We start from the raw sequence: 26,644 nt of genomic DNA on the forward strand, positions 1-26,644 counted from the left end.
CTAGTTTTAAAAATCTTCTGGTTCTTTAGTGAATATACATGGGAGTTTTCAATAATTCTCCTCATCATGGTTGTTCCCGGATGACCCAATCGGTCGTGCCAAGTTATAAATTCATTTGGACTAGTAAACTTCTGGTTTACAGTGGCATGTGATTCAATTGCACCAATCTTGGTATAATACAACCCAGATGAAAGTGAGGGTAATTTTTCTAATATAACTTTCTTATTTGAATAATGAGTTGTGATACATAAGTACTCATGATTTCCCTCATTCATAGTCTCAATATGATATCCATTTCGGCGAATATCTTTAAAGTTCAACAAGTTTCTTCGAGACTTTGTAGACAATAGTGCATTATTTATTATGAATTTTGTTCCTTCAGAAAACAAAATTATAGCTCTTCTGGAGCCTTCTATCACATTGCTTGAGCCAATAATAGTATTAACACATTCTTCTTTTGGCACCAGATGGGTAAAATATATATATCACTTTTGAGAATAGTGTGCGAATTTGCACTATCCGCAAGACATACATCTTCATTATATATCTTTGTCATTCTCTTCAAAGACAAATAATAATAAAATGAGTAGTATGCACAGTTAAATTGAATACTTGATTAGAATTGTTTTTCTAAGAAATATTGCATATAATGTTATATACTAAAATTTCATTTTAAAACATGACACATTTAATGATTTCAAAATTCATAAACATTAATATTTCATCATATTTGAAACTCAAATACATAGAAAATAAAACTTAACAATAAGTTCTTTACATTATTTATTTACATGGATACTTAACAATCTCACACATTAAACTATTCCATCATTGATCAAATGACAAATATTTCCTTCAGGATCCTCAAAGAAATCAAATACATCATAATGAGTGGTGGAATTTTTAGCATCATTTGAAACGAAATTCGACTCTTTTCCCTTGTCGTCATTTTTCAAAGATACCTGGTAAAAATCAACTAGGTGCCTTGGGGTACGGCAGGTACGTGACCAATGGCCCTTTCCGCCACAACGGAAACACTTATACTCTGTTGATTTATTCTGCCCGATATTTCTTTCTTTATCCCACTTCTGGTGAGATCCTCTCTTTTGAATATAATTCCTTTTCCTTCCACAATTTTTCTTGTTATTAAAACCTTACCATTTACCTCTTCTGGAGTAATGATTTGCCGCATTTACTTCAGGAAATGGGGCGACGCCAGCTGGACGCACTTCATGGTTTTTTAAAAGTAATTCATTGTTGCGTTCAGCAACAAGAAGGCAAGAAATTAACTCAGAATATTTTTTAAACCCTTTTTCTCGATACTGCTGCTGCAGGAGCACATTTGAGGCATGGAAGGTTGAGAAAGTTTTCTCCAACATATCATGATCAATTATCTTTTCCCCACATAATTTCATTCGTGAGGTGATTCGAAACATTGCAGAATTATATTCATTTATGGGTTTAAAATCCTGTAGACGCAAGTGCATCCATTCATATCGGGCTTGAGAAAGTATCACTGTTTTCTTATGATTATACATTTCTTCAAGGTCTTTCCAAAGATTTGCAGGATCTTTTAATGTGAGATATTCATTTTTCAATTCTTCGTCAAGATGACGACGAAGAAAAATAATGGCTTTGGCTTTATCCTTCTGGGATGCACTATTTTTAGCCTTAATTGTATCTCCAAGATCCATTGAATCAAGATAAATTTCAGCATCTAGTATCCATGATAAATAATTGTTTTCAGATATATCAAGAGCATTGAATTCAAGATGAGAGAGTTTCGACATAATGAAAATTTGTTACCTGAGTCTTCCTAAAAATTTGATCAGAGTCTTGTGCTGATAACGTGTTGTGAAACAACTAAATAAATAAGGAAGATGTAATTATAAAATAATGTAATATAATTAGATAGCTTTAATAATAATATTCACAATGATTACTATCTCAATATAATAAAAATGATTAATATATCTACTAATATTATATGTTGTAGTATATGAATAGAAAAAATAAAAAAAACTTTGTACGTAGAAAGAGAGAGAAGATTTTGTATTTGTATTGTGTGTGTAAAATGTATATGACAATACTTGCTATTTATACATGTAAAGTAATTCCACTTTCTACCTTATTACTTTTTGTCTTGTAAAAAGATTCATTCAGTCTTAGAAAATGATATCCACATAAGCCATAGTAATCATCCATCTTTATCACAACACATGCGAGTTTGTTTTTAAATCTCCCATAACAGTTTATGATTAGAGTGAACAAATGAAATTGCGAGTTTTAAATCTTATCTCATATGATATAGTTACGGATATTTTCCACACAAATTTTAAAATTAAAAATAGTCAATAAGGGTGTAAGACGTTCATAAATGATTCTCTTAAAAAATAAATAGTGAATAAATAATTGAACACTAAAATATATATAACTTTAAGGATTAAAGAAAGTTTTTTTTATTCTGTTAACAAGTATCTTTAAGAATATAAAAGCGTCGATATTATATATTTATTTTATTTTTGTTTTTTCATGGATATTTTGAAATGGATAGCGTAATAATAATTCTCCAAATACAGGTAAAATTTATAGACATAATTTTCATTAAAAAATCGATTATTTATACACCACACAAAGATATTGAGCACTTTGACTACAATTCTGATTCTCAATTCTAAGTAAGGTCAAATTTCAAGATATCATAAATATAAAAGTAGCCTTCTATCTATAAAAAATTGGATCCAAAAATACTCTTCGAAGCACTTTCTCCCTCCAACCCTCCCTCCCTCCTACCCCATCTTTAAACTAAAACAAAAACAAAAAGCAAAATAAAAAATAAAAAGGAAATGGAAAAAAGAAGATTTAAAGAAAAAATCCATAACCATTCTTCACGAATGAAATTGATGTACCTTCCTACGATCTTCGAAGAAGCACGAGAAAGCAATACCTCATTTAATGATTATAATATAATTTACAAGTAAAAATAAGCACTACTCTCTTGGTGAACCCATTATGCACATAAATAATTTATTGTGATGCGTAAAAAATGTGTCAGTCAAGGTAGAAGAGAGTCACGATCTTCCTTAAATTTTTGGCTTCCTGACAAGTTTCCATTAGCAACCTACTATCATGGAAAGCAAAACAAATGACTTGCTGGACGTGAGAAATGATGTCCATATTGCATAGCCTGCATTTGGAACAAAGATGTTACGAAGGTTGTGCGAAAGCAAAATGCTGATTTGACAACTAAAAGGAAAAAAAAAAAAAACCCACCAACTACTACAAAGGAAAAGTCTCAATTTCCCTCATCAATCTCTTCTCTCATCTCTAAATGAGGACAATTGAGACGTTTATATTATAGTTGTTGAATGTTCACTTAGTTGCCCGTTTTAGTTGTTAAATTAACATTTCCCGTAAGTTTTTGTTAGTATTTATGCTAAAATGAAACAAGAAAAAGCAAATATAAACCTGCTTGCTTCTATCAGAGGTAGATGATCATTGTAGGGCTTCTCTATCACATTTTTCACCTGCACATTGAAGGAAATCAGGAATCAGTCTAAAAAACTGAACTAGCCTGTCTAAAATTACTAGAGAAATGAGAAATCAGACAGCCATTTTAAGATGTAATTTGATCTCAAGGATCCAATAGATAGTATGAGACAGTTTTCTCCCCCCCCCCCCCCTCCCCCCAAAACACACACACAAAAAAAACCCAAACCCTTCTTTTTAGTGACATATTTTCATTTCTAACATGCATAAAAGATTTCCGCTAAAAATTGTAAAAAAGGAAAAAGGGGAGGGGGGGGGGGGGATGTGTTAAAAGAAATACAGATGAACATATTCCAATAAAAGCAAAAATAATAGCAAAAGATATTCTAACTGTGGGCAGAGATTCCAACTTATAACCTCTAAATTCAAAGAGGTAAAGTATATAATTGACACTAAAAGACAGGGGAATACACATAGAAATGAAAAATCTAGTTAACAGCCTTCAAAAGAAGAATAATCCAGTTCCTAATCTCACTCAGCATCAAGGAAGTGATCAAGATAAAACGATAAAAATCCCCTCAGCACAACCCCTGGACTTACCAAACACATGCACTCCATATACAAGGGAATAAAATTTACACTATTCTTTACATTTGGTAATTATATAAATATATATAGATATAACAATAGATAAACACACAAAGGATATCATATCTTTTCTTAACTGAGGATAAATACGTCATAAACAACTACAAAGAGGACTAATGTTCTACAAATAAACTATCTTTGGTTGAAATAATTAAGTAGAGCATATTATAAAAAGGAGTATAAACACACAGAACTTTCATTTCATCTGAAAGAGGGTGCACAAACACTTCAAACTTAAACCTTACTTTTGACAACAGCTCCTGACTCTCAGGAGGCTGTTTGCTTAAACTTTGAGGCAATATAACTGTAAGCAACTCTGGTTTCTCAGCCCGTAAAGCACCTCGAATAACAGCTGCATTAGTCCCAGATGCTCCAGATGTAAATATGTGATTTTTCTGCAAGCAAAAAATTTTACATAAACAAAGGCACAAGCAGTTGTTAGACAAAGACATAGGAATGAATACTGAGAAATCCTAATCAGAATAGTGTTATCTACAATATTTTAAGATAATCTTGATTGATGATACAAGTTACAACATCTTACCGTTATAACCATAGCATAGCTAAGAATCTCAATTAATTCCTGGTGCATGAATCCCATGTTCCGTGTTCCAAAAAAGCCAATAGCTCTAGGTCCTTGCTGTTGAATGGCCAGTAACTCCTGTAAAATATCAAACTTTATTTAATGATATTGTGTAACTTACTATCAAGAAGACAACTCATGTTATTTTCAGGTTACAATAATAACTAGATTAAGATTATTTTTAGCCATGTAAAAAAAATAATTAAAAAGTGCCTGTAATACTACTTCATTAAAGAACATATACTATTTATTAAAAATAATGATAGCAAAAAAGACTTGGTTATAACTACAGAAAAATTCAGGTATTTAATTTCTATCCAATGCCAATATAACACCTCCTTAGAGTATTGACCCAATAATACGTTTCCGAATTCCGACTACTTAGAAACTCATTAACTTTTTTATTGACGACCAATTCAATGATGTGTCAATACAAACATTAGAGGATCAGTAAAATTTATACAAGTTTTGCAGCTGAATGGTTACAAACCTGGAGATAATCAACATCAGGAACAGGCTTGAACTCAGATACCATAACTGACCCTGATCCTTCGACAACGGATTGAGCCTGAGTGGGAATTTGTTTGCCTAGTTCATCGTCAGAACCATATAAGCCTAACACGTCATCGAATTCGTAACCTGGCTCTTGATCCCTCTTCATGTGTCCATAAAGCCACTATACCAGTACACAAAAACAGAGTCCCTGGTAGTAAAAATTCGTGAAAAATAACTGCCTGCTGATGCAAGATCCACAAACCAATCCTACACACACTACCCAAACGAAAGCATACTTTTCCATTACATAAAATATGATAACGCTAGACTTCACTATTATATCTTATTACAATACTCTAGGTAGCAGCTTTGAATACGTACATGGAATTATCATTCTAAAACTGTTCAGAACATAATTAAGCAATTGGAATAAAATTCAAAAACCAAGGAGTTCAGAGAGAGAGAGAGAGAGAGAGATACCGTCCGTCTAGAAGGAAATGGTTTGGGAGCGGCGGTGTTCCAGTGAGCGAGGCGGCTGTGGTGGTGAGAGAGAGAGAAGTAAAAGAAGGCATTGAAATTAAAATTAGGGTTTGGCTTGGGTTTGTAGGAATAATAGCAATGTGGGGAGAGATAAGAGGAAGTGATGATGGTATTGGTGGAAGGACTTAGAGACATAATTGCGTTCATCTCTTCTCCCAATTTCTCCCTCCCTCCCTTCCTTTTTTCTTCACGATACAATACAATTCAATTATCTCTACACCTTTTCCTTCTCACTGTAAGAGCTTCGGATTTCAGCGCTTCGCACGGACGGAGTGGGATCCACCTTTCCTTCTTTTTTTTGGTTAATCGAAAGAATAAGGGCTTGATTCGAGCTACTTTCCGAGAAAAACATAAAATAAAATTCTTATTTTAACTTTTTTTTTTGAACTATCCTAAGATTGCGTTAGAAATTAGAATATATAGATTTGCAATAAAGTGTTTAATATCCTCTAAAATAACATATTTCAATCATTTTCATAGAATAAAGATGATACGAAGAAAGTTCAAATACTTTAATCCGAAGGTTTGATTCTCGTATTGGATATGAAAAAAACTTTAAAATGTTAGACTAATAAAGTAGCAATAAATTAATCATAATACACGATGGCAGTGAAATGATAGATACCATATTATGGACAGAAAAGACTAAATTATATCATAATGCATAAAAAGATTAAATCTATTTGACAAATTTACACAAAGGGGGAGGAACATTTTGTAAGAAAACTTCTCCATGTTTCATTTCCACGGGGAATAAGCGCTCTCACGTGTAGTCACATTGGATGAACTCATCAGTCATGTTCCTTCCAAGCCCAAATTGCTCAAAATCCGAAGGCTACGTATTTTGTTGAAAATCTCATGTTCATCTGAATTTCAGACTTAGCCCTGTATCCAAACAGGGCTAAAATATAACTCAATTGTAAAGACCAAGTAAAAAGGATGGTGACACGTATAGTTTTCTGGACCCTCTACACGTATGAAGAAATGCTTTTTTCTTTTTTGCTGGTATACAGAGAGGCTTTTTTTAATCGGAACACGAACTTGCAAATCTACATGTGCAACAGTAGCAAGGCTTTCCACCAGAAGCATAATAAATCACGAATTAGTCATTCACCTGCCGAGTTAGGAGATACTGTGAAAAACAAAAAAAAATAATAACTAATTTCAGCATCGTCTCCATCTGAGAATATTAAGCTTGAAAATTACAAATCAGAACATTATTTTACAAAATGTGTACAGTTGAAAACTCTGGTCTTCACATAAACCAGTCAAAATAGTTGATCAATATCACTTTTCATGATGATGTATCAAGGTACAACGACACGTCGACACCATGGAGTTATCAATAACAAGTACCTTTCTTTTTTTCTTTTCCATGAGATGAATAGAAATACATCAGCAAACTATTAAATATCCCATCTCTTCTTAACCCGAAACATTAAAACTGAAGATTTTATGTCGTCTTGTGGCACTTGAAGCATGAATTGAACTTTCATCTTCATGGGGGCTGCTTTGGCTTTCCCACCTTCATCTCCGACCTGAATGGAACGAATCAAGTCACTATACATAGTACAGGCACTTAAGACCATCCATACCGCTATGTACTTATGTGGCTGTCCATTTGCTCTAATTGCACACACCACTTAATGTTTTACAGCTGCACTTTCGAATTGTTCAACTTCTGGCTACAGCTATACCATTGCCAAGCCTTCTTACTTGAATGTTATTAGTATTTTATAATATTTTTTTCCATTTCTGTTTGCTTATACATATGACTTCTTACACCATAACATTTTTTCAGGACTAAAACACAATTTTACAAACACAAATTAAAAAAATTTTCACGGACAACAAACTTATTTAACCCAATATTTTAACATTTTATTATGTGAAAATAATGCATATCACTTGCAACACAGTAACACACACACAGAGAGAATATACTATTAAGGATATCAAGCATGAGTTCAATAATTGCAAGATGAGAAACATACCCAAAGAGATGCCCAGCCAAGACGAACCTCTGAATCATAACCAGTTTTGAATTTGAAGTCTTTACCATAGGTGCGCTTGTAGACAGCACTCCAATAGTTGGAATCACAATTGTACCAATAACTATACATAAAGTATTTAAAATAAAAGCCACATTAGCATAGGCAGACTTTAACTTTTCATATACAAAGTTGGTAAATATATTGCATATTTTATAGCAGAAATTTTTTCAGTTATCTTGTTCTAAGTTTAACAATGGCTGTGATTTCAGGACAACTTACAATACAACTTGTACCCCAAGGGGGGGAAAAAAACAAAAAGAAAATTGGGGGAGTATTCAATCAGTCAACCTGAATACTGAATCATGCCCAGTAGCAAGCTCATATTATCCCCTTACAGTCTTTAATAGCATAGATAAGTATTTATTCCACAATCTCATGCTGAATATTTAAAATAAGGTAATAAGGCTGCATCATGCTAACTAACTCAAAATTACTTCCCAAACATTTTAAAAGCCAAATTTCAAAACCATTCAGATTACTGCCAGGAAGGATGCAACAACAGCAAAGGAATCACAAAGTTTTGTTGTTTATAGATCAAACGCCATTCTATTGTTCTGTTGTAAATCATGTCTACAAACAAAACAGTCAATCCTAAAACCTTTCCAATGGTTTTACACTTTTGCCTATATTTTACTTACGCTCCCTGTACTTCTAACTGTTGGCGATCCTCTATCTTTTCTACTCTCTTTACGAAATCTTCTGCAAATGTTCTTCATATATGACCAAAAACCATCTAAAAGAATATTTATACCATATTTTCTATAAAAAGAAAAACAATTTATTTAAAATAAGAAAAGAATAATAGTGGATGAAAACTGGACAACAGACCACAGTACAAGAAGTTAGAATATACAAAGTATAATTCAAATGAGCAATGCTTCCCAATCCTTAGTATACCTTTTTTTTCATTCATCTAATGCAATATTCTCATATATGCAGAGCATTAAATTCATACAAAGTATAATTCAAATGAGCAACACTTTCCAATCCCTTAGTATACCTTTTTTTCCGTTCATCTAATGCAATATTCTCATGTATGCAGAGCATTAAATTCATTCTCTTAGCGTTTTACAACCTAATGAATCTCATTGAACATCCAAGCAGCTACATCATTGAAACTATGCCTATATTGTACATTGTTGCAAATCAGAACATCAATGGTCCTAACTCCTAAACAAATAACATCTTTTGCCTCCCGATGTTGCCAAAATTGTATCCCTTGGTATGGTATAGATCAAAGAAAATAAGCATGCTAGTCAAGAACAGGTCGTATGGCAATGACTGTAAAGTAGTAATACCACCATTAGCATTATTATTGTTTAAAAGCACTTTGACATCAATGAGTGAGGGAGAGAACAGTGGAAATGTATATGGTGGAGTCTTAAGAGGCTGTTCTAACCTTAACTTGTCGGAAGGAGTAAGCCTACGCTTAAAGGCAAAAGACAGAGCATTTGAAGGGACAGATAATGTGGGAATAAAAGACATTTCATCATCCTGCATTTATTTGTAACATTCAATACTAAGTTAGACAAAGCATCAAACGATCAAATCATCAAATAACAAGGAGGGGCAAAATAAAATGGCAAATAATGTATACAGAAAACACAAGAAGAAGATTACAGTCAATATCTCAAGAGAATGTTTGGGAAGGTGATGAAATAGCAACAGAAGGACCATACCAAAAAAAATAAATAAAAGAAAAGCATCACTGCTGCTACCAAATAAATCACCTTATAGCAATATCTCAATTTCAATTCTTCATCCTTATACTGAGCAGTGCCAACTCCATCAAAAAACTGACCCTTGAGAATCCCACTCACTGACAACAAATTCTTGGCTTCCTCTTCCTCTGTCTCCTTCTCCTGTAGCGAAACTTCACCTACAGGAAATCTAAGGGTTGCTTTTGGCTGCAAAAGTCAAAGCTGATATTTATTACTCACCTTGATACAAAAATAAATAAATAAAAATATGCAAATAAATAAATCATACCAATCCAACAGATGGAACGGGAGTGGACAATTCAAGCGCATAGCCAGGATCAGCGAGGTTTGCAAGCATTGTAACCTCTCCTTGTTGAGCCTTAATTAGGGCACAAAAGTGAGAACAAAGAGGAATATGGAGAAATCAGATTGAGATTGAGAGAGAGATGACCTTGACATCGTGAGCAGCTTTGACATGCAATCTGGGACCAACATCGAAGGAACTCTTAACAAGAGCATTCTGGTCTTCGAGGTCATAGTGGAGACTAAGGTGCTTGGACACGAAGCTGAGTTGAGGCTCGGAGATTTCACCTTTGCTGTTATTGTGGAATTGGAACTTGAACTTGGCAAGTGTGTCCAACAACTTGCAAGAAATTTTATGGAAGAAGATTGCACTGTCACTGTCGAACTCAGTAGTCACTCTTAGGGTCGGCCTCCTTGGAAATGAGAAGATTGGCTGCGGATGGCTTTGGCTTGACGGCAGCGACTGCGGCGGAGGATCAACCGCCGGTGTGGGTGGAACCATGTGATTAGGGTTTGTTTCCATTTCTACCAACCAATGCTTCCCGTTATCTGTCTCGTCTGGTGTGGCTCCAATTTTTATGTTTAATTTGTCGATCGTCGATACAATCCACCTTTCTTTTTACTGACTCTGGTAAAAGACCAAAAGAAAAGAAAAGTCCACCAATTCAAACATTAATTAATTAATCACTCAATAAGAAAATAACAATTCAGTTGTGATGGGTCGGGTTAAATATTTAAATATTGTGTTACAAAAGATGGGCTTTGGCTGAAGGTAGAGGGAATGGGTTAAGAAGTGTGTTGATACAGTATTTATATCCTAATAAATGGCTCACCATCTAAACTGTTTAAGATGGAGAGGAGTTTGAAACATGATCTATTTTCTCCATTTTTGTTTGTTCTAGTGGTTGATATTTTGCATAGGATGATAGGAAAGACAGTGAGAAATAGACATATTGTGCCGCTGCTAGTTGATAAAGATAATATAGAGCTGTCACACTTCCAGTTTGTAGATAACATTATATTGTTCTGTCCACCAGAGGAGGATACCATCAGAAACTATGCCAGGCTACTAAGGTGCTTTGAGGTGATGTCAGGATTAACCATTAACTTTGATAAATCAAGTTTAATCACAATCAACTGTGAACAGCAGTGGACGTACAACATGTGCAACTTGTTGAGGGTGCAAGGAGGCTTGCCTCCCAATTAGATATCTTGGCATTTCTTTAGGAGCGAACCCAAGACTGGTTAGGACCTGGAAACCGATAATTGACAAGGTGGAGGAGAAGTTTAGCCTGTGAAAAATAAATGTCCTCAATAAAGCGGGTAAGTTGGTCCTTATTAAATCTGTGTTAAATAGCTTGTCGGTGTACTACTTGAATCTGTATAAGATGTCAAAGGCAGTGGTAAAAAAGTTGATATCGCTGCAGAGAAGATTCTTGTGGAGCAAGGAGGAAGGCAGGAATGGTTTGGCGCTAGTTAAGTGGGAGGTGGTTCAAGTCCCTAAAAAATTGGGTGGATTGGGGATAGTGATGTCGTGGTCAGAAACACTGCACTACTATTTAAGTGGTGGTGGTGTTTTTCAAAAGAAGAATGTCCATTATGGAAGAAGGTTGTATGCTCTTACTATATTTTAAACCCCAGTGTGATGTTATCAGCTCAAACATTACCTACTAGAGGGGTCCATGGAAAGATATCTGTCAACTACAGTTCAAGGATAGTGCTGTGAAAGATAAAATGATTGTGGGGCTGTCTATGGAGGTGGGTGACGAAAGAATGACTCGATTTTGGGAAGATGTTTGGTTAAAAAGTGGTCCGTTAAAGATGAGTTTTTTGAGGCTTTTCTCCATTTCAAACCAAAAAGGTCAGTCATAAGGGATTGTGGGTTTTGGAATGGGTTAGAGTAGATCTGAAATTTTCAGTGGAGGAGAGATTTATACCAATGGGAGTTAGATTTAGTGGTTCAATTGCATGAGACTTTAAGACCTGTAAAGCTGGCACATGATAACCAAGACGGAATTTTTTGGAAGTTTGACAAAAAAGGTATATTTTCAACTAACACTTTTGTGCAGGCAGTACAATCAAAATCTCTCCCGAAGGACGTAACCAGCTACAGTTTCACAAGAACCTTATAGAAAGGTTTGGTGCCACCACGAGTGAAGTTATTTATTTAGTTTACTCTAGTAGAAAGAGTGAATACTAAAGAAAGACTGCTTAGACTGGGAATTATTAGTCAAAGTGATAACATGTGCGTTTTGTGTAATAAAGAAGTTGAACATATTCATCATTTGTTCCTGGGCTGTGAGTTTACTTGACAGGTGTGGTGTCAATGGCTATCTGAATTAAGGAGATCCCAGATTATTATGGGCTCACTAAAAGAACACTTTGAGAGTTGGACAGATGTTACTAACATGAAGGTAAAGCATAACAAGTGGATTATGTGCTTCTTTACGATTATTTGGAACATTTGGCTAGAGAGGAACAGACGGATTTTTAATAACAAGGAAGGTGCAGAGGAGGTATTTCAGAAATCTTTAAACAGTGTTAGAGAATAGAGTAGTTTAGATCCTTTTTGTTGTTGATGGTTATGTCAAAAATGACATTAAAAAAGTTTTGTTTGACTTGTTTATGTCGTAGTGTCAGTTTGTTTGTTGCTCCACTTTATTGTGTTGAGCTCTCTTGTTCAAAAAAAAATTTAGTTGTAATAGCATGAGCGTTTATATGACCGTGGGTTTGTTTCGTCAATTTTTTTGAATTTATTTTTAAAGTTTTTTTTTAAATTTATAAAAAATAAAATAATTTTATGTTTAAATATTTTATCAAAAAATAATTTTATTATTTATTAATTATATTTAAATATAATCATATAAAAGTACTTTTTCTATTTATTTATTATATAAAATATTTTTTTAAAAAAATCTTTTATAACTTCTCAAAAAATATATTTTTATTTTTTTAATACTTTTATTTTATTATTAAAAATTTACTAAATATACTAAAAAAAATTCATTAAAAAAGATATTTTTTATCAATTTAATAACATTTAAATACTATATAGATTTTTTTGAAAGAGGCTTTTTTTTCTCCTTATGGAAGATGACTTCTTTTAAATTAATTTTTAAAAAATAATTTACTTTTGAATGTAAATTAATTCTTTTTCAAATTTATATTTTGATGTATATTAAAATGATTTATTTTATTTTTAAACATCCTTTTATATGTGATAAAAAAATTCTTTTTAAAAAGTAAAAATATAACTTCTAACGTTTTTCTTAATAATTATACTTTAAATTACAAGAAAAATATTAGAACATCGGCAGAATTTAAAATTTTTGTTCAACAATTAGTTAATAATATCTAAAATATGAGTTAAAAATATGTTATTAGATTATTCAATTCAAAAAATATGATTGATAATTAAAAATATTAATTAAAATAATAAATTCTGCTGATTATTGAATTTTTTTATGTGATAATAAATTCTCAAGCACAACAAAGAAGTTGGAGAATATATAAATTTTTAAATTTTTTTAGAACAACTCAAAAAAAGTCCATAATAATATAATATTATGAAGTATGAATATTTTGTTGAGTTATTATATCCATACTTTATAAGTCAGATACATATGATATTCATGTGATACACATTCATTCTATGTACACTTTATTTTAATAAAAAAATATAAATACTTTTTTTGACACTCAAATTACATAAGATGTTTTATATAATTAAAAAAAGTCAATTAAATTATTTTTTATATTTTATATATATTACATGTCTTTTGTCTAAAAAAATTAAAATTAATATGTGTGTATATCTTGTATCATATTGTATTTTGTGTGTATGTCATGTCTTTGCGACGTAGCCATAATCTATAAGGCTCCATTTAGTTTGTGTGTGTACTTAGACATTAAGATATAGATACTTGATTGGTTAATAAAACACAAAAACACTATATAATTAAAATGATTATTTTATCTTTCTAATTTAAATTGAAAATTCAATCATTAAAAAAAAAATACTAGAGAGAGGCAGAGACCCCGAATTGAATCGAGGGTTTCTCCCCCTCACCTCAAGCCCTCAAAAATCTTCTTTCTCCCTAGTTGGCCTCTTCCTTCTTCGTTATTTTGTGTTGTCCTCTGTGCGATCTTCTTCTGTGCGGTGTCCTTCTTCTTCTTCATTGTTGGTCTTAATTGTTGCGAGTGTATTTGCTAGGTTCAGTTTAACAGAAAGAAAGAGGAACGCATGATTCATCGATGAAAAATACCGTGTGTAGAATTAGCTATCGAAGAAGAAGCCAATGCTAAGAAGTGTCTACTATACCCATTTGCTAGTGGATAATATATATGCATAATAATAAAAAAGAGCACCATATGGTAGAATTATTTTTAAGATTACACAAGAATTGCTATAACAATGAACACAAATTTACTACCACGAATATAGCAAAATTTTCAATAAATTACTAGCAGATTTATAGCAAACTATCACCCACAGCAAACTAATACCTAATAATACATTTATAGTAGAAAAGTACTACTTACATCTTAAGATGGGGTAGGACTATTAAAATAAATAATTACCAGCACAATATCAACATACCTCAATATTTTCAATAATATTATAGACGTTTAACATCTTTTGAAACCATTAAAACAAATTCTTGTTTAGTTGTGTCTTTAATTAGAATACAAGTCATCAAATTGAATTGGCAAATGCATATGCCACAAGGGAAAAAAACTCAAATGAATTCAAATATAATAATAGTCGATGACAATTGCATACATCATAAAACTAGCAAAAATAAAAATTCTACGCACCATGTTCTCCTCTCCATATTTTTCACATTTTGGTTACTAGGTCCTCATGCCATTGAGTCCACTTGTGACTACTTTCCACAATATCAATTGTGTCGGCTTTATCAACATCAATTGCATCCCTAAGTACCCTTGAATCAGATGCCGATCCTTTCCAACCGCTAAGGACATAGATGAAATTCATATTCCGATTGCAAACTCCTAAGACATTGGTAGATATTCTAGATTTCTTTGTCCGATATCTAGATTTATCATTCTTCGGGACAGTGACATCTATATAAGTTCCATCTAATGCTTTTAGATAACCCTATCAAATGTTAAAAAAATAATTGTTACACACCAGATAAACTTGACCAGCAAGAAATTGAGCTATAAAAAAGACTTACCTTAAACCATTTTCATCTGGGATCCACACAATCTTCCAGTACAGGATTTGTCGTTGCAAATAATATACTTTGAACAAGCAAAACCGAACACAATATCTTGTGAAAATACCTACTTATAGTTTCACCAAACCTATAGAACCTAACTTGTACGCTACGATTTTTGGTATGGTGAACTAATATGATTAAGAAAGTAGCTATTTGCTCGCCTATGCTAACATGGCCATCTTCGTCCAACCCACCCTGAACATTTAGCAATTCACACAAATTGGCAAATGCATTCAAACTCATTTGTAACTCTCATATGCAATTTTTATCTCCACCCGCCTCAATGATATTATCTAATGCATCTCGCCTTAATGACAATGTGTTTACTCTTCGACCAATCGAAGAATGACTCTGCCTTCTATTCCTAACATACATATATAAAGTAACTAAAAAAAATAACATTAACGTGTCAAATTGCATTCTTATAATCCAGTAATATCCAACACATAGCTTAATTTATTCGGAACGATCCATCATCACTTCCTAACAAACAATAATAAAGTAAATGCGTAAAAATAAATAAATAATAAATATCCAGCACCAAAACATTCAAATAAGCTTTATATAGTGACCATAACAAATCCAAAAGAAGCAGAGCTAGCAACATTAGAGCGGGCTGAGATCAAAGACTTTTTTCACAAACCAAAGCTCTAAATTATTAAAAAAACAAAATAAAAAACTTAAATTCAATACTTTAAACTTCCCACTTCACAAAATAAAAGATCCATGACCCACATTGAATTTTATACTTATATAAAAACCTCTGAATTTTCTGTTAATATCTCAAAACTTTCAAATTCAAAAAAGACAACAACTTAAACTTTAAATCTAATGCAATTTTAAGTCCAAACTCATAAATTTTGTTTGATAAAGATGAAAGACACCTAAACTATGTGCTTTTCATAAAACAATACATTCCAAAAATTGCTTACTACTCATACATAGTTTTCTTGCTATTTGAAAATACAAGAAAGACAACCTGATCATGACAAATATTATTAAATTATTGGTTGAATCTTTATAGGCTCATACTAACCCTTACAATAGTCAGATAATAACTCCAAATATTAACTAAACAATAATAAAGTTCACGATACTTCTAATTTGCTCGTCATCCCGCATTAATCTCCAAAACAAATTTCAACATTCACAATACTTCACAGCCTACCAGTATTATTTGTTCCTTTATTTACATACCACTATTTTTTTCAAAACAAAATGTATAAAAGTTCATGGTAACAGAGCAAGGGAAGACAAAAATTAAAAATTTGAGATAATAATAAAGAGAGATAGCATAATCTCAAACCTTTAGTGGAGTTTTCAAGAACAGAAAAAAATTAGAGAAGCTCCACAAAAGTAGCTGTCAATGAGGAAGCTCCACAGAAAATTTTGAGACTTGTTAGGATTTGTCAAAGGTAAAAGAAGTTTGGAAGTTAAAATTTTAATAAGGATAAAATAGTAAAAAAAAAATAATTCAGATCAGTGTCCATCACTCTTCGACCGTGTCTCATCATTTCATTCAGACATGAAATACGTGTATTATGTGTGCCACTGCATGTAAGCGTGTCTTTTATTTTTTTTTTCTTCACAAACCAAATAAGAGACACGTTCCACTGTGTTTATGTCTTCGCCTCACATACACATAAACCAAACGGAGTGTAAAGCTACACATAATACATCTATATATAGACAAGGGGAAGAAATTATGATTAATTTTTACAAATTAAATTATAAAATTATCTATATATTTATTAGTTTCTCATGAGAGAAGGGTGTGTTTTATTGTTTCAACCAAAATGTATAGCTTGCTATTTGCTAAATTGCTCAGAAAAGAAGAGAGTAGATGTTAGCAACTCTTTTTATATAGTTAAGATCAAATACATTATCCTTATTCAAGTTTTAGTTTGATAATTTTATTTATAACTTGAATTTAATTTTGTTATTTTCCTTGATTGTGTTTGAGTTTAATTATAAATATGAATTTGGGAGAATGGTGAGATTGTGATTCTTCAAGTCAAGTAACTCGTGGGCATATTATTGGAATGCTAAGACTGAAGATGGATCTTTGGTTTTCCAGGGTGATTTCTTATAATTCCCTATTATAGTATTATACAAAACTCAAAAGTTTGATAAAATCAAGTTTACAAAAATCACATTGATTGAAAATTAATTTTACAAACTCTAATCCAAACATACACTACAAATCAAAACATAGAGAGCTTTCAGATGTTTAAAAAATTCAACAATGCCTCTTATCCTGTGAATCTCTATCATTGACCTTTCCCTCCTTCCCCTTAGACCTTTTTCTTCCTCTTTTTTCACATCTTACAAGCCATCAACCACATAAGTGGAACTGCTTAATTTCTGAAACTAATCTATGTAGTTAGCATGCATAATTTCTTCTAGCATTGTTGGATTTTGAGTCAGTTCGAAGTGTCTTTGCCGTGAAGTAATGACGCACGTGGACTTTCTGACTGTATGTTTGGATGGAGCAACTGCCTTGGACATGAACAACTAAGATTACTTCTTTATCTTGGTTCTCTTCACTCCTCCGTTTTGTTGATCCGCCATCTGTAGAATCTTCTGACGAATGCAACTCTTCATGCCGTACTGAAACCTCTACGCTCTGCTCAGGTTTAATTATGCCAGCAGGTGGAGTAACCTAATTTTAAGATATTTCAGATAAGAACTCTTTGCTAATCATATTTTTTATTTAAGGTATATGATTTGACAACCATATATGGTAGGGTTCAATGACATTGTTTGATCCATAGGAGCTGACGCGCTATCTAGTGGAATAAGACTTTGTTGTTGCATATGATTCGAAAACCATTTTTCTTAATATTATTATAAAAGGATAAGAATATTCAACAGGAAAGGAGAACAAAATAAAGTACACTGAGATAAAATCATAAAGCAAAAGCAAAAACAAAACACGCATATAAACAAATTAAAACTACACCTAAAAGCTGAGGCACAAGAATAATGCTATATGAAGCCATTTTTGGTGAGGACACCAAACAAAAGAGAAAGAGCAAAGGGAAAGGGACAAAAAATAAGTGAGAGAAAAGAAAGATACAATACCTCAAGCCATCTAGGAAATCCAAAGTCACCTTTTGCAACAAAATGAGGCTCTCCCTCATTCTTGACAACAGACTGCCCCTCACAAATGATCTTATACACAACATTATCCTTCGTACTTTTGTTTACTATAAGCAACGATGAAGTATCCAGGTTTTGAAGGGTTATTTTGTCTGGAGTGATAATAGTTTCTGGAACATGACATAATTCTTCAAGCATAGATCTAACTTTCTCATTTGATGTCATAATATCTCCAAATTCCTTTCTCCTTGTAGATCTATCAGCATGAGAAATTCTCACATTGATTTTACACCGAACTGGTTTGTGATCACTATCAGTCACATCCATTACAGCATCATACCTGTTAACGGATCAAATGGTGAAATGATGTAGCCAAGACGAAAATCAAATAATGAAAAGCAATCAAGACGATGTAACATACAGTAAAATTGATGACACAACAGGGCAGTCTAAGTTGCATTCAGCTTGTGTACTTGATCGAGTGTCACGATAGATAATTCTATCACACCATGCAGGAATTCGCTTTTTCTCTCCCGAATCATAACCTAAAAGAAATATATTAAAAGTTATGCCATTGTTATTTTCATTTTTAACCATGTAAAGTTACAAGTTTATTAACAACGGACATATTCAAATTGTTGTGTTCATTGAGTTAATAATGCTTTTGGCTAAAAAATATGCCAGTGAAGAACTAAAACGAAATAAAAAAAAATCTAGTACACAGAGTAGTGTTTGCTGTCCCTATTTATTACCTCCTAAACCAGGCTGATGCCTCTCAAATTTATAAGTTGGAGGAAATTTGATAATACCCTCCCTCATTCCCTGGAAAACTTTACCAGCTTTCATCTCCGCCCTGAGCTGATCCTTTTCTCTTAGCCAATCAAAGCATCTTTGAGAAACAAAATCCCTAGCTTCATCATATGATATACCGAAAAGTCGGTAGTTGAAATCACCAAAAAATACCACCATATCTGCATCAGATAGCTCAGGTTTTGCTTCTTCAATGGTGATACCCATAGCCTATGGCACAATGAGGCCATGTAACAGTTATGATGAATTAGTTGGGAAAGACATGAAAGCATTATCATAAGATGTAAGAAAAATACTCACATTTGTACCGCGCAGCATATGAACAGCAGTAGAGACACCAGCTGCAATAGAGAGGACCAATGGCAAGCCAGAAGTGTAAAGTAGCCAAAATAAATATGTTGACAAGGCAAGAGAGGAAGAGAAGAACAGGTATGGCACCATACCAGCTGCAGTATTAAGTAGGTTGGATGATCGACTGAATACCATATTTCGATAAATGTGGTCAAAATCAGCATTACGCCGATTAACTGCTTCTAAATGTGCAGCCAAGTGACAATTTACAAAGCACATTATTCGATCATATACTCTGATTCTCAAACCCACTCCTCCCTGCTTGATCAAATATTGCCTCATTAGTATTCATTTCGTTTAGAGTGAAACTTATGTTCACAACTCGAGCATTTTTTTTTAATGCCCATCTAGTGTTTAACATCAAAATTAATACTGCTATATACATACTAAGAAGTCACAATAAAGTGAAAATTGTTCAACTCCAAAAGAAAGAAGGGAAAGGGGGGGGGGGGGGGGGGGAGAGAGAGAGAGAGAGAGAGAGAATCTCTATCATCTCTTCCATGTAACACATTCACTACAGTTTAGATAAGGTACTGAATAGGCGTATTTGGATGAAATTTCATAGATAACTTTCAAGGTTAACCAAATTATGTAGGAAAATGTACTTGCGCTAAATTGAGAAGAAAGGGCATAATTGAATATAAAGTTTTTAAGCATTTGAGCATTACTTGCTTGAATTTCACTACAACAAACAGTTGAAACCATAATGAACTGATAAACTTTACTATAATTATAGTGCCTTCATGGGCAGAATTAAAGTACAACCTTATTTTAAACCTTAAAGTAACTGGGAAAACAGATGCAAACCTTATTGCCAATTGCACGTCCAAATCCACATGGGACTGCTCCAGCATCAATGTCACCAACATGTGTTCTAAGATTCTTTCTGACCCTAATTGAGGAATGTCAACTCATAATATATGAACAAGAAAAAAATAAAACATAGAAATCAGAAGTACATAAACCAAAGATTTAAGATGTCTTTCCATGGCAAAAGAAACAGGAATAACTAGTTTATCTCATTAATTTGATTGATCAGCCACAAACTTTCACAACAATTACTCACCAAAGAGAAACAAGCAAACCGGCAAGCTGCCTAGAACCCATACGCTCAAAAGCTTTTCCTTCTCCTAAGGCCTTTCCTATTGTATCCAGCCACCATTGCCCCATTGCGCTTCCTTCGAGCCCTACCTGAGATGTAGGCAATAAATGCATGCAAACAATATGCATATTAGTTAAGATAGGTTATGTAATATTTATATTTGATTCTCCAATACACATTATTCTAAAAAAAAATAATAATTGCATAATTTAGGCATATGAATGAGGTCTTACAGTTTCTTTTGCTGCAGACATTGCAAGGAAACCTGCACCCATCTCCACTTCTTGCAAACCAACTACAACTATGCCTACATCTGATACGACGGAACCCAACCATGACAAAAGTGCCTCCTGGGATGTTCTACCTTGACCGACATTCCATGTGCCAATCAAAATTCTAACATTATGCCGTCTCGTGTAACTAACTTCTCTTGCAGCTAACTCTGTCCTTATTATGTTGTCAATAGGACCTGGAGATGCGATATTCCATCCCCGTATGCCTCCATGACTTGCCAAGCTAAAAACATAACCATTGCCAACAGCTAATCTAATCACAGGACCATTATGAGCGACCCATCCTGCAATTAAATTGCCTTCAAGGTCCAAAACTTGGATAATACCACTCATATAACCTACATACATCCGTGTTCCAAAAGTGCAGATGCACTGGACAGCACAAGGATGGCGATTACAATCTTGCACACGGTTCCCGGTCCCATCCCATTGTACAAGCATGCCATTTGTAGATCCACTCCAAATCATTCCATCGCTTGTCTGCACAAGAGCTTCTGTTCTTCTAGAATCATCAACAAATGCCCCAGCTCCTTTGCTTGCAACTCTACGGACAGCATCTGCAGCTCCCATTATAGCATTACGCGATCGTTGAAGAAAACTAGGACCCTGAGATTTATCCTTTTTGTTGGAGGAATTAGACTTTGCCTTGGGTTCATCTTCTACTCCTTGATCTTGCTGCATTGATGACATGTCAACTCGATTTTCCGCCTGGCCATCCACGTTAAATACTTTTAGGAGTTCCTTGGTACGGGCATCCCTATTAAAGTATCAATTATTGAGTTACACGAATTCTACTTAGACATTCATGGCCTATTTTTGTAGGCAAAATCCTTCTAAAAATGTTGAGGAGGACAAAATGGAGGTTACCACAAAAAAAAAAAAAAAAATCACAAAAGGATGCAAAACTTCAAACATATCCTCTCATCAACCTCAACGAATGTAATATTATGTAAGAATAAGAAGCATACCATAGTGAAAAAGAAAGAGGCCCAGCACACCAGACTCTACCTTTAACATGATCAGACAACAAACACTTAACCTCTTGAGAAGATATGCTGCAAACACCATTAACTGTGACTTGACTTCTAAGGTCAATGAAAGACCGCTCTACAAGTAACGCCGCCATATGCCTTTCCTCTGGAGACAGAGAAAGAGATTTTTCCATGGATTCCCATGGCCAGATTTTAATCACACCCCCTTCGGAACCCGACCAGAGATCACCTTGATGCAAACCAGAACAAAGAATCACAAACTAAGTGGGAAGAAAATACAGTTACACCAATAAGAAAGTGATAAGAGAATGAAATTAGCATAGCACCTACCATAGGAACTTATGACCATGGAATGCACTGGTCCTCTATGTGCCTGCCAAGAAAGACCTTCCTTAAAGGGCGTAGAAAAAGTTTGATCCATCTTCCAAGACCTAATTTTTCCATCCTTATGGCCACTCCAAACCAACCTAGTGCCGTTATCAACCGCCAAAGACATGGTAGGTGATATCTCTGCTGATTCATAAAATGGCGAAGCATCCTCATCCCCTCTTCTCACCTTTCCACCAAGACCACAACCTGCTTCATATGCATTCTTGAACTCCCACACCCTCACCCCACACTCCTGCCCAGCCCACAACTGCTCTTCCGTACAAGCAATCGTTCTCAGGAACTTACCGAGTTGAGTTTCCCTCAATGGATGCGGCCTTAATTCAAGACACGGAGGCCGCCCTGGATGAACGGCGGATCTAGTAGGAGCCTTGAAGATCCCCATTCCGCCGCCGCTGCCTATAAACTCCTGCAAAGGCTGAGCCTGATCTTCAGGTCCACCGGGACCCTCGAGGTATTCATCGGTGGCAGAGGAGGAGCGCGTGAAGAATTCATCATCGGAATCAGATTGTTCATAGAAAGAGCTAATGTTGTTGGAAATGCGATTGTCATCCAAACTGTGCTTGCGGACTTGATTGTGTCGCTTGCGCTCCGAAGGTCCTGGAAGCTGCTGGCTGTAGGAATGGGCTTTGCGATGCGGCGGAAGGGAGGCTAAATTTTCGTTGTCCTTGTCGTCGTCTTCGATTCGTTCGTCCATGGTCGGTGGAAGAATGGGAGTAGCGGAAATCGAAGGAGATTGAAGAAGAAGAGAGAGAAAACGAAGAATGATTGAAGAGAAAAGTGGAAAGGGTGTATAGGGATTGGGGAGAGTGTGGCCATGCGGGAACTAAGGCGCTGCATACTCCAACCTTACGGACAGGAAACCCTTTGCACTTCTTCACCACTGAAATACAATACATTCATATCAATCTTTCACTTTGGCGCGCCAAATCAATATCATTTTAAAAAAAATAAAATAAAATAAAATAAAATAGTGAGTTATTAAGTGTTAAATAATAAATACTATATTATTACTCTAGATTTAAACAAATGAAACTGTGCATGGTGACATGTATCCATAAGTGTAACTAACATTCAACAAAAATTGACTGATTTAGAATGAAATTTGAAATGAAAATTAATGGATAAAATAAAATCTGAGTTCATTTTAAAAAGATGATATCACATTAATAAAAAATGAGTGAATATCAAATTCAGCTTGTGACAATTTTTTTTGAAAAATAACGAGACTTTTAGAAAAAAAATTACTTTCTGACCTTTGATATTTTTTTTCTCCGTAAAATAAGTTAGTTTCTATATCAATAATCTATCTCTAACATTAACGAAATGTAAATATGTGCCACGCTAAGATGGTGATGTATTCGTTAAGTGCCAGTCTGGATTGGCATATTAATGAATCACCCAATCCAACTCTTGATAATTTTTAAAAATATAACTTAGTGTTTTATTTGCGCAGAACATGAGTATTTCTAAGTGCCTCTTTCTCCTTCCTCTTTGTATAGAACTCTAATTATGCTACCACCATAAGTTTGGGGATCATTTTTCATAAACTAGGAGCCGCATTCTGCGTGGTTATAATGTTGGCGAAGAGAGTAGGAGCTGCAACTTTTTTTCTAGAAGTCTTGGGCAGCCAAGAAAGAAGAAATTTATGTCTCCAAAATGTTACTGTGACACTTATGCGATTCTCTTCCAATTTTGCACAAAACTTAATCCAGTTAGGATCTTCTTGAGATACCCTAATTACAATGTAAATATTGCTTTATAATTTTTGCATGAAATTTATTTTTTTTGTATATTTTTTAAATTTGAAATTTTTTTATAAATTTTGTATTTTACAATCAAAATTTTTAATTTTCAGATACCCATCCCACATTACAAGTATTTCAAGTAGCTAGATGTATTAGTTTAAGAAAATATTGATGAGGATATTACTTCTAAAAATATTATTTTAATAGAAAGGAGATTGAAGGAGGTAGAACATAGAATGAAGGAGTTAGAGATGAAATTAAATTTGAAAAATCAAAACGAAATTGGATCTTAAGGTGGTAGATGTTACTTCAAATGTTTTAGGCTTATAATTTTGAGTATAATTAATATCATAATTGCTTTAATCTTTAGGACATGTCCTAAGTAATTGTCATAACCTTAGTTGTGATATTTTGTGATAATTATGTTGCTTTGTAATGCTTTTAAGATGTAACTAAATTTGTGTAAGATTATATTTTATGTTAATGAATTTGCTATCACTTTAATTTAAAATGATATTGTATTGAAAGAAATTAGATTATACTACAAATATGTAACTAATCACATATTTTGATGGATGAATATATAAAAATCTAGGTATACAATAATTGTAAGCTAAATCTAAAATATATGTTTCATCAATCTGAAAAAAAAGTCTCTACAATATGATTTTCATATGTGTTATATGATATTAAAGATGGAACTATAAGTACAATCCAAAATAGTTCCATAATCTATTATAATAAACTTAGCACCAAAGTATGATTGTTTGTACAATAGCAAAATAATATGTCTCTAAATTACTGGTTGTCTAACTTATATACTAGCAAATAAGTTTACAACTATTAATGAACCAAAAGTTAATTAATTGAGTTCATAAGACACACATGACTCTTCACTTATAGACCAACAAAATACATATAAGTCTTCACTTGGTGCTTGCAATCCATTAATGAATCTCCTCAAGGGTGAATTGGAGGCCTAAAATCAGGTGTTGGCAAGAAGGTAAACAAACTACCAAATGTCCCTGAGGTAGTTGCTCCAAGTGGTTCTAGATAGTTTTGAGTGGGTGGTATTGGAGGCCTCACAATGGTTTGCTTCATTCGGAACCCAACATGAGGCTCAAAAATTTGTTGAGTAGCATGCACAAGATAAAATAACCATTTCAGTACAAAAAATGAGCAACACTAAAGTCACCAAATACAATCCTATACTCACAGGTCCATCATTATGAGGTGCAGATTGAGATAAATCAATCTCTTCAATAAAATCTACATTAGGCAAGGCTCTCACTTTTGGCATCTTTTTCTTATTCTTTTTTGTCTTTGTTTGAAAATGATGACACAAATATAACATATAGATTCAATAATTTGCAATCAACAACACATAACAGACTTGGCAAAATTAAAACAATTAAAAAATTAGAATACAAAAAATAACAAATGCAACCATTAGATCATGTTGTTGTCCTTACTTGTTTGTTGCAGCTCCAACGGAAGTTCTTGATTGAGTCTTGGTTGCCTTCTTTGTCCTTTTAGTCTTTGATTGCCAATTTGAATTCTTAGGTGTACCTTTGCAAGTCTTGTGATAATGATCTTTTTCTTCACACTTACTACAACTTACTTGGCACGATCTCCTAACTTTATTGCCAATCACCATATTGATAAGAACTTTCATCCTTCTAAGTTTTGGCCGGCCAGTTGGACGTACGATTGGGGGGAGGATTTGTTGACAATCTGTAGGGATCCAATATTTCTCAGTACTTACTGCTTGGATCACATAGGAGTATCTCGCTCAGACAGCATCCATTATCAGTGACTTATTGACAAAATCTTCTGATTTGTCCCATGTTTTTCAATCTAGAAATTGCAGCAACTGCATACTTGCATGGAAGTCCTACATATATTTTTAACAAATCAAAGACCATAATGAATAAGCATAAATATAGTTGATATAACTAATGATAGCATAGTATACATATGCAAGTGTGCTCTTTGAGATTTACACCAAGTTTGTGGGAATTTCTTTGAACTTCATAGATAGCTTTGTCATTATCTCCACTCCATACTATATTCCACTTGTTGCTTTCAGGCATAATAATCTGTTCTAGCTTAATCTGTTGCACAGAAGCCAATTTACCATTGTATTTAGCTAGTTTTCTCTTGTGATTGGCTATTTTTTGCATAATATAGCATTTCAACTCCTCACACATGGTTAATATTGGTTTTTTCCTATAACTAATAATCTTGGCATTCCATACTTCACACATATTGTTGGTTATGTTGTCCACTTTTGTTCTATGACTGAAGTGTGATTTTGACCAACATGATGGAGCAAATCGCATCATATGCTCCCATGCATTACAATTCATTTGCTTCAACTTCTCTATGTTGTTATTAAACTGCATCTCAGTAGTTGACTTTGTACACTTTCAAACCATGCTTTTGGAATCTTTGTCTTTAAATTTCTTTGTGAAATTCTTCCAAATGTGAAGTACACAATTCCAATGATTTGCATTTGTCATAACATAATTAAGGGCAGCTGCTAACCCCTGATTCAGTCTAACAACAAAATTCAAAACAAAGTTCACTAATAAAATATACTAACAAAAAGCACTAAAGCAAAATTCACTAATAAAATATAATAAATGCATTAAGGACAACATCCACTAATAAACTCCTTTAACAGAATTCAGCAACACCATAAACATCATAAATAAACTTCACTAATAAAGTTCTATAACAAAATTCAGCAAAACTATAAACATCATAAAAAAACTTCACTAATCATACTCAGATAACAA

At 33.6% G+C, this 26,644-nt stretch overlaps 3 protein-coding genes across 4 annotated transcripts; all 3 read right to left on the reverse strand.

Annotated features, from left to right (window-relative positions):
- Positions 1 to 2,598: 2,598 nt before the first annotated feature.
- LOC130972183 (uncharacterized) lies at positions 2,599 to 6,137 on the reverse strand. The gene is made up of 6 exons (XM_057897157.1): positions 5,696 to 6,137; positions 5,211 to 5,396; positions 4,682 to 4,798; positions 4,383 to 4,532; positions 3,469 to 3,527; positions 2,599 to 3,187 (listed from the first exon to the last, which is right to left on the reverse strand). Exons 1-6 carry the CDS (start codon positions 5,900 to 5,902, stop codon positions 3,052 to 3,054), a joined length of 855 nt encoding a protein of 284 aa, XP_057753140.1. The 5' UTR covers positions 5,903 to 6,137; the 3' UTR covers positions 2,599 to 3,051.
- A 257-nt stretch (positions 6,138 to 6,394) lies between these two features.
- LOC130972162 (outer envelope pore protein 37, chloroplastic) lies at positions 6,395 to 10,417 on the reverse strand. Of its 2 annotated transcripts, XR_009083372.1 has the most exons (7): positions 9,961 to 10,417; positions 9,799 to 9,888; positions 9,540 to 9,716; positions 9,209 to 9,303; positions 7,750 to 7,870; positions 7,112 to 7,293; positions 6,395 to 6,887 (listed from the first exon to the last, which is right to left on the reverse strand). XR_009083372.1 is itself a non-coding variant. In XM_057897156.1 (6 exons), exons 1-6 carry the CDS (start codon positions 10,333 to 10,335, stop codon positions 7,162 to 7,164), a joined length of 990 nt encoding a protein of 329 aa, XP_057753139.1. In that variant the 5' UTR covers positions 10,336 to 10,417; the 3' UTR covers positions 6,937 to 7,161. The 2 variants fall into 2 exon arrangements, 1 of the variants encoding a protein (XP_057753139.1); XM_057897156.1 differs by lacking the exon at positions 6,395 to 6,887 and having other exon boundaries at positions 6,937 to 7,293.
- Positions 10,418 to 17,228: 6,811 nt separating this feature from the next.
- LOC130945017 (type I inositol polyphosphate 5-phosphatase 12-like) lies at positions 17,229 to 22,795 on the reverse strand. The gene is made up of 10 exons (XM_057873661.1): positions 22,039 to 22,795; positions 21,685 to 21,937; positions 20,657 to 21,473; positions 20,388 to 20,512; positions 20,129 to 20,213; positions 19,271 to 19,579; positions 18,913 to 19,180; positions 18,582 to 18,705; positions 18,143 to 18,500; positions 17,229 to 17,720 (listed from the first exon to the last, which is right to left on the reverse strand). The coding sequence occupies exons 1-10, from the start codon at positions 22,790 to 22,792 to the stop codon at positions 17,442 to 17,444; spliced, it is 3,372 nt and encodes a 1,123-aa protein (XP_057729644.1). The 5' UTR covers positions 22,793 to 22,795; the 3' UTR covers positions 17,229 to 17,441.
- Positions 22,796 to 26,644: the final 3,849 nt, after the last annotated feature.

The sequence above is a fragment of the Arachis stenosperma genome, chromosome 1 (genome assembly GCF_014773155.1).
Source record: "Arachis stenosperma cultivar V10309 chromosome 1, arast.V10309.gnm1.PFL2, whole genome shotgun sequence".
Classification (NCBI taxonomy): Eukaryota; Viridiplantae; Streptophyta; class Magnoliopsida; order Fabales; family Fabaceae; genus Arachis; species Arachis stenosperma.

Excerpts from the sequence above, each read along its gene's own strand:
- LOC130945017 (XM_057873661.1), bottom strand. The coding sequence starts at position 22,792 with ATGGACGAACGAATCGAAGACGACGACAAGGACAACGAAAATTTAGCC. Across the intron at positions 21,938-22,038 it reads CATGGTCATAAGTTCCTATG|GTGATCTCTGGTCGGGTTCC; the intron begins GTAGGTGCTATG and ends GTTTGCATCAAG. Across the intron at positions 17,721-18,142 it reads GATTTCCTAGATGGCTTGAG|GTTACTCCACCTGCTGGCAT; the intron begins GTATTGTATCTT and ends TCTTAAAATTAG.
- LOC130972183 (XM_057897157.1), bottom strand. The coding sequence starts at position 5,902 with ATGAACGCAATTATGTCTCTAAGTCCTTCCACCAATACCATCATCACT. Across the intron at positions 4,533-4,681 it reads GCTATGCTATGGTTATAACG|AAAAATCACATATTTACATC; the intron begins GTAAGATGTTGT and ends TTTTGCTTGCAG. Across the intron at positions 3,528-4,382 it reads GTCAGGAGCTGTTGTCAAAA|GTGAAAAATGTGATAGAGAA; the intron begins GTAAGGTTTAAG and ends TTCAATGTGCAG.
- LOC130972162 (XM_057897156.1), bottom strand. The coding sequence starts at position 10,335 with ATGGAAACAAACCCTAATCACATGGTTCCACCCACACCGGCGGTTGAT. Across the intron at positions 7,871-9,208 it reads ACTCCTTCCGACAAGTTAAG|TTATTGGTACAATTGTGATT; the intron begins GTTAGAACAGCC and ends CTTTATGTATAG. Across the intron at positions 7,294-7,749 it reads TTGGCTGGGCATCTCTTTGG|GTCGGAGATGAAGGTGGGAA; the intron begins GTATGTTTCTCA and ends CGTTCCATTCAG.